General features: G+C 35.3%; 1 protein-coding gene across 1 annotated transcript in view; it reads right to left on the reverse strand.

The window, feature by feature from the left end:
- The window catches only part of LOC106474922 (transient-receptor-potential-like protein), a 17383-nt gene extending 10275 nt beyond the window's left edge, over positions 1–7108 (reverse strand). The window contains exon 1 of the mRNA XM_013935621.2: positions 6326–7108. Within this exon, the coding sequence (XP_013791075.2) occupies positions 6326–7006 (681 nt within the window). The 5' untranslated portion in view covers positions 7007–7108. The remainder of the gene's footprint in view (positions 1–6325) is intronic.
- Positions 7109–7414: the final 306 nt, after the last annotated feature.

Below are 7414 nucleotides of genomic sequence, written 5' to 3' on the forward strand. Positions count from 1 at the left end.
TATAAGTATTATTACACATAACCACACTCAGCGTTCTGTTTGGTTGATATTGGCGGACGGCACATGATATTTGAATGTTAGTGATAGACAAAGCCTTTGATTTCCGATAAAAAAATAATTAAAATGGTTGCATTAGATAAGAAGCCTCATAAAAACAAAAAAAACCACTCAATACTTATGGTATAATTGGATAATGTTTTAACTTGTTTGCTAAACCAACGCCTTCAGCTTAGGCCTACGGCGTAAAATATTGACTGTAACAGCATTAACTACACTTTGAATTATCTCTATTCAGAACGAAATTTAATTAATACATAATACAATGGCTAATAATATTAAACCTAAAACCAGAGAGATTATAGAAAATTCTTGCGTACTTTACAGTTTCAGTTACGAACAACAAAAAAAAAGTTAGAGGCAAAATAACGTGTTTTAATATTCTTACTGAAAGGTAAAGTTAAACTGCTTTTATTTTCAATCAGTGACAACCATCATATATCCTTAAGGCCTAAAATGAACTTACAAGAAACAAATCAGAATTCGGTAAACACTCTACTTACCACTACACAAATGTAAAGTATTCTGTAGAAAGAAATAATAATAAAATGTAATAAGCAGTTTTAAGGACTATGTTGAATAAGGTATTTATAAAGTAAACAATTTTTCTTAAAATATTTCTTTAGTATGTAATTTTTCGTAACCCGGATTCATTTAGAAATAATATTAACTTTTACCAAAAATAAACTTTTGTAATCGTATAGAATCGTTCGTACAAAACTATTCATTATTAAGATCTCCCAAAAGCGGAAAGAAGTGATCATTTAATATCGGTGTCACACAAACAATTCGTCTCTAGTTCAAACAACGAATAATCAATAACAACAAAATAGGATTTGTATAGTTACAATTTATTTATTTTTACTAATGTTCAGAGTTTTGTAAATCAACTTAATATAATTTAACTAATTAAGTAAACTACCCTGCTGATTAAAAAAAAAAAATTCTGAAGGTAATCCATCTCATTCACATGAAAAATAGAAATTTGTCATCAGCTTGAAACTGTATTACAACCACATCAAAATTTGACCTTAAAGTATTTTTAGTTGGGTCGAATGTGGCCAGTGTTTGGCATGTGGATTGTGGATCTGATGTTCCGTGGTTCGTTCGCAGTTACCGCCTAAAAAAAAAAAAATTGTGCTCCGTCACTTTGGGGTCGTAAGTGTGTGATAAGAGTGACGGTCAATTTCCAATATTCGGCCTGACAAGAGTAACCCAAGTTGGTGTTGTTGACTAGTTGTATTACCTCTATAATCTATCACTTCAAATTAGAGCGGCTAGCGAAAATAACCCTCGTGTAGCTTTACGCGAAATTCAACAAACAAATTTTCAATCATCTCCAACCATTTTGATCTAACAAACATTTCATTTTTTTCTTATGTTAGTTGCATTGCAGACCAAAAACACTAGAAAAATAACTTCTAAAAATAAAATACTTACTGTCTTCAGCTTTACCTGCTTTCGGAATATATTGCATGAAGTTAGAATAGTTTTCTTTTTCCGTAACGCGGAAGAAAAGTCGTAGCTATAATTTATTTTTTTGCTGTTTTTCAAAGTGAATGTATAAAATTTCCATTTCGCTTTAACCTTTCTTCTCCTTCTGTTTCCTTATTTGAATGCTCATCTTCTCCTCTTTTGTCTAGTTTCTTTTTATTTACCACAACTATCTGTTTTGCTTGAAAATCTGCTTAAACTCTCTCTCTATTCTGTACAATCTGTTTAACATGGCGTCTATCTTCTTTTCTGGTAATATTCTATCCAACTTTCTACAATACATAGCTTGTAGTTTAGTGGCTCTCAAACTTTTCAAGCTCGCGTACCGCTTTTTGTTTAAACCTTCTTTTTCTGGAGCGATTTTTTTTTAGATCGTCTCCTTCAAGCTGACAAAAAAAAATATACTAGCAAGTCTATGCAGGCGAAGAGGGGAGAGTAGTGTGTATACGTATGTAGACGGGAAGCTCAAATTCGGCTTATTACAAATTTTATAATTTTTACATTAATTTTTTCTCGTACCGCCGATACTAACTCCACCAGTGGTACGCGTACAACAGTTTGAGAATCCTGTACAACACTTAAACTTTTTATTCATATACTCAAGCATCACTCGGTTATCTGACAAACTCCTTGAAAATTCGCTCAAATACTAAATTAAAAATAAAAACGAAATGATGAGGTTTATCATACATGATGGACAAAATCAGAAGTACCTCTCGCCATTAAATAAAATAAATAATATTATTAAAACGGCCACTTAGTGCTAGGCATTACAGGATTTTTCCGATACATTTATAATTTTATTTTAAATAGGGTTTATTTTATGTATACTAAAATAAATTTATTTGTATATATTGCATTATTACTGCAATGGACTGTAGTGTGAACACGGGATTTTTATGCAAACCTACATCAGCGATTTGTATGTAATTATGTGAAATTGATGATATCAGCCTATAATATTGACAAGGCCTTAAAGGAGCAATGCGAAATTTTATTTATTAATGCCAAGAAAACAAATCTAGCATTGGGTATGTGTGGGAAGTATCACCAGAAAAATTATATGGGGATTAAATAAAATCTCAGCAACCTGAACACAAGATCATCAGCGCGGACCTCATGGAGAAATCTTGCAGTGTAAATTCGACCAAACTACAATACCAAGAAACAGAAGTTTTAAACAATAAAAAGTACCCAAAATCATCTTAGAATGAAAACAAATTAAACATGAAATATCTGATACAGCAATCAAACCGCGTATTCATTGGTTCAAACATACAGAGTTGTTAGTTTAAAATTAAGGTTTTATCGCGCTGATTAATAACAATTACCTGATCACTACCGATATTAAATCGATAATTGGTTACGATGTTTCGTATTTTCAACCTAATGAGGCACATATATTCCAAACGGACAAATGTGAGACTCCAAGATTCAGACACAGTCGTTCCTAATTTTAAACTGCTAACTAGAGGGAGTTGGGGGAAAATCAAAAGCACTCATTGCGTACAAGACTACTTTTAACCGAATATCAGGATTAAATGTCGCTTTTGTGACGCTCCCATAGACTTGAACTTTGGACTTCTGATGCACAGCCCGGAACGCTAACTGCTAAGTCACACCTATTCAATAACATATCGCAAATTACAGCTCAAAGTAAAATACGTGCGCTAAGAAATTGTAGTGTATTATTATATTTCTTAAGTCCCGACTTCATCACCTCTATTAATTTTAATTTAGAGAATAATAATGAAACGCTCCCTGCGTAAAGTACTTTTTTATGACTTCATCTTACGAAAATCGAAATGGTGTATTTAAGTGTTTTACATATGATAGGTTTCTTTTTTCTAAGTGTAAAACACTTAAACACACATTTTCGATTTTCGATATCTCACTACTATAAAGGCTTGGTTTGGTCTGATATTTCATTGGTGGTAGTGTCCAGGGTCACTGATGAGGAGTGGAATTCTCCGGAACTAGTCTGGCTCACAGACACACCCCCAATGAAACAATAGACCATTCCAAGCTTTTATTTGTTGTTAAAAAAAATGTTTAAACAACTATTCAATTCATCATTACGATTCTTTTATTTTTATTTCTTAGCGCAAAGCTGCATATTGAGCTGTTTGCGCTTTGTCCATCGTGAGGAATCGAACACTGGATTTTAGCATTGTAAGTCCGTAAACTTACCGCCGACCCACCGGAGAAAAGCCATGCATTTGAAAGGTATCGTTTTAAAGTTGTTTTTTTTTTTTGTACTAGATCTGTTGAAAAATAATTAACAGCAGGCGATAGCTTTACCATAAAGGTGGAGAATACAAGGTACCATGATTAAATAAAATTGGTCGGGTGTGGACTAGTGTTAGCATGTTCAAACCGTGAAACCGAGGAGTCGTGTTTCGCTGTTCATTGTCTCAAAAACTGTGGGGTGTGTTATAATAGTGACGATCAAATCCCACTATTCAGTTAGATAAGAGAAGTTGGGGATAAGACCCGTTGTTGACTAGCTCCTTTCTCTCCACTCTATAAGTTTAAAATTAGGGAGGGGAATGCACTGACAGCACGAAAATTCTGAAACAAGAAAATTTCCACTAAAACTTAATATATATTCAAATAACGAAATGAACAGAATAGCCTTCGAAACAGAGAAATTTCTGTAAAATTGAACTCGGCGATTTAGATTTAGTTTTATTTTCAGTAAGAGCTTTTATGGAAGATTAAGTTGATGGACAATTCACAACACGTACTCGTGCAAGAACGGTTTCCAATCGTTTGAGAAGCAAATTTATTCAACAATATTCGTTTAAAGTACTTGAAGTTCTTCCAGGGCGGCTGCTGATATTATCATTATGCATCATATTGCTAGTTTAATTTATTCCACCTGTGTGGAGATAAAGGTCTTTGGCGAGGTTTCGACCAGACAGTTGCATCAGGCAGTTATAAGTTGAAACAAATAGAGCTACGGTTTATTAGGATTTGTTTCTCTAAGAGCATAGCCACATTGGACTATCTGCTGTGTTTACCGAGGGGAATCGAACCCTGAACTTGAGCGTCGTAAGTCCGTAAACTTACCGCTGTCCCATCGGGAGACTGGATTATCAACAAGATAACAGCAATGATACAATGTAATAAAATACATAGTTAGTGGTTTGATAAACTTACCGCTGTCCCATCGGGAGACTGGATTATCAACACGATAACAGCAATGATACAATGTAATAAAATACATAGTTAGTGGTTTGATAAACTTACCGCTGTCCCATCGGGAGACTGGATTATCAACACGATAACAGCAATGATACAATGTAATAAAATACATAGTTAGTGGTTTGATAAACTTACCGCTGTCCCATCGGGAGACTGGATTATCAACAAGATAACAGCAATGATACATTGTAATGAAATACATAGTTAGTGGTTTGATAAACTTACCGCTGTCCCATCGGGAGACTGGATTATCAACAAGATAACAGCAATGTTACAATGTAATGAAATACATAGTTAGTGGTTTCATTTTTATTTTACTCGTTACTGGTCGCATTGGGATAGTGGAAGGCTGATGGGTAGTTTCTAAAGAGGGCATTTTAACCAAAGTTCATTATCGTATTCTCTATTAACATCCTCTAGTATAAATGAATTTTGGTAATGGTAAAAATGCCCACTTTTGTAACTATAGTTTTTATAGAACTTTGAAGTTCTTCCTTCAAACCATGTGACAGCTTGGATGTATATTTCTGTCCTGGTTAACTAACACTGAAAAATGTCAACAACATATCTATAATTTTTTTGATAAATTAAAATTTTGGTAAATAAAAAAGACGCTTTACAAACAAATTGTAGTTTCACCCGAGTTCTGTCTAAGTCTTGTTTGTCATCTTTTTCTAAGTTCTGTCTAGCTAAGTCTTGTTTGTTATGTTTGTATGAGCTGTACTCTAACTAGAAGTTTTGTTCATCATCTTCATGTGAAATCTTAAGAATCAGAAGGTTCTGTTTATTATCTTCTTCTGTCCTATTGTATATTAGTAAAAAGTGTAGTTCATCACTTTCTTCGGAGCTATTGATTGTTGCAGATGATTTTTTATGACCCATATCTGTCCCAACGTCACTACATGTGACACAACTGGATAATTCATGGTTCTTGATGGTACACGGATATTCTTGTTATCAGGCGAGTCATATCTGTTCTAACACCGAGTGATGAACTATATGTGAAATACCAAACTCACTGTTTGGTTAAGATTTTACAAGAACCCATCTTCTAATAACCCATATAAATGTTGCCTGCGTTAACTAAACTTCTTCGTCTCATACAGCCCATTTTGATGTCTTAATAAACATTGAGTTCGTCGGGTTAAAAACTAATATTTTGTAAATTCAATCTGAATGGACTTGGCAGGTTTCTTGCGTTTTTTTTGTCGATCTGTGGTTTGAAAATGCAAGTTTAAGAGCTGAACTATGGTAAGGTTCTTAGTTATCTTCCAAAAAGTACTGATCCTTGCTATTGTAGTGTCTTGAAGCTGTCAAGGGTCTAACAGCTACAACTGACACATCTCCCAGGTTAGTTTATTTGAGACGTCTCACAAAATTGTTTTCAACTCTTAATAAATTGCCTAAAATCTCCTAATCCCGACGTCATATATTATTTAAGAGTTTCATATAAAGAAATAGTGTATAAGTTTTAGAATAAAATCATTAAATCTTTTGAAATATGGTGAAAATGTTTTTACAGCACTAACAAGCAATGGCACTTTCTGAACTTGAATTGTGTATTTACCTCGAAAGCAGTGAGAATAGGGTCATCGCTGGTCAATGAGATCCAGGCTGGACTGGCCAAGGCCCGGTAGGTGTGGATCTTCCGGAGGGAGTAACGTAGACTGTCCGTATGCATCCCCTCTTGACATTTTTGGCAGCAACAGGATAGCAAGTGCGGGTTGTCGATCATCGCTCCACGAGAGAGTAGGAGTTGCAAGATCTCGAACTGGTTGCAGTGTGCAGCTAGGATAACGGGCGAGATATCGGGGCTGTAGTCTGGGCTTTCATCGCCCTGTTGTCGACTCTTTGCCCAATCGCTGGCTAACATGCCCGCCGTGATGCTGGGATGGTTAATCAACATTTCTACGATCTTGTAAACGCCCTCGCGGATTGCATATAGCAGAGCATCTCCAATCTGTACGTGTTCTTGCTGCAGAAGAAGCTCCACAATCTCCACGTTTTCGTTGTCCACGGCGATTTGGATAGCGCTACGGCCCAGGATGTTGGTGCAGTTGACATTTACAGGGTGAGGTAGCTGAAGACAACGAATCATGGTGTGTTTGTCACCTCGCTCGGCGGCCTCCAGAAACGTCCTCTCCTTAGGATCCATACTTTGGTTGTCCTTCAAAGGCTCCAGGGGAATAAGAATCCGGTTCTGGTTGATGCTGAGTTTGTTGCTGCATCTTAAGGACTTGTCCATCATGTTCTAGTTTCGCTCGGCAACGCTTCTAGAGGACTTAACTTCTTCACCAAGATATAACTGTTTCGTGTCTTAACATGTCGGGTTTTGTGGTGCAGCTCGTGTCACTGAAACGTCACCAAATAGAACTTGTTTAAACATCATATCCAACCGAGTATAAAAATATAGTCAACATTATCTATAATCCTACAACCACATATAACAATGAAGTGAATAATGTCTATAAACCTCCAACCATGTACAACAATGAAGTAAACAATATCTATAAACATCCAACCATGTACAACAATGAAGTAAACAATATCTATAAACGTCTAAACATGTACAACAATGAAGTGAACAATACCTATAAACATCCAAACATCTAAAAATATCTATAAACATCCAACCACGTACAACAATGATGTGAAC

Source organism: Limulus polyphemus, unplaced genomic scaffold, assembly GCF_000517525.1.
Source record: "Limulus polyphemus unplaced genomic scaffold, Limulus_polyphemus-2.1.2 Scaffold7857, whole genome shotgun sequence".
Taxonomy (NCBI): domain Eukaryota; kingdom Metazoa; phylum Arthropoda; class Merostomata; order Xiphosura; family Limulidae; genus Limulus; species Limulus polyphemus.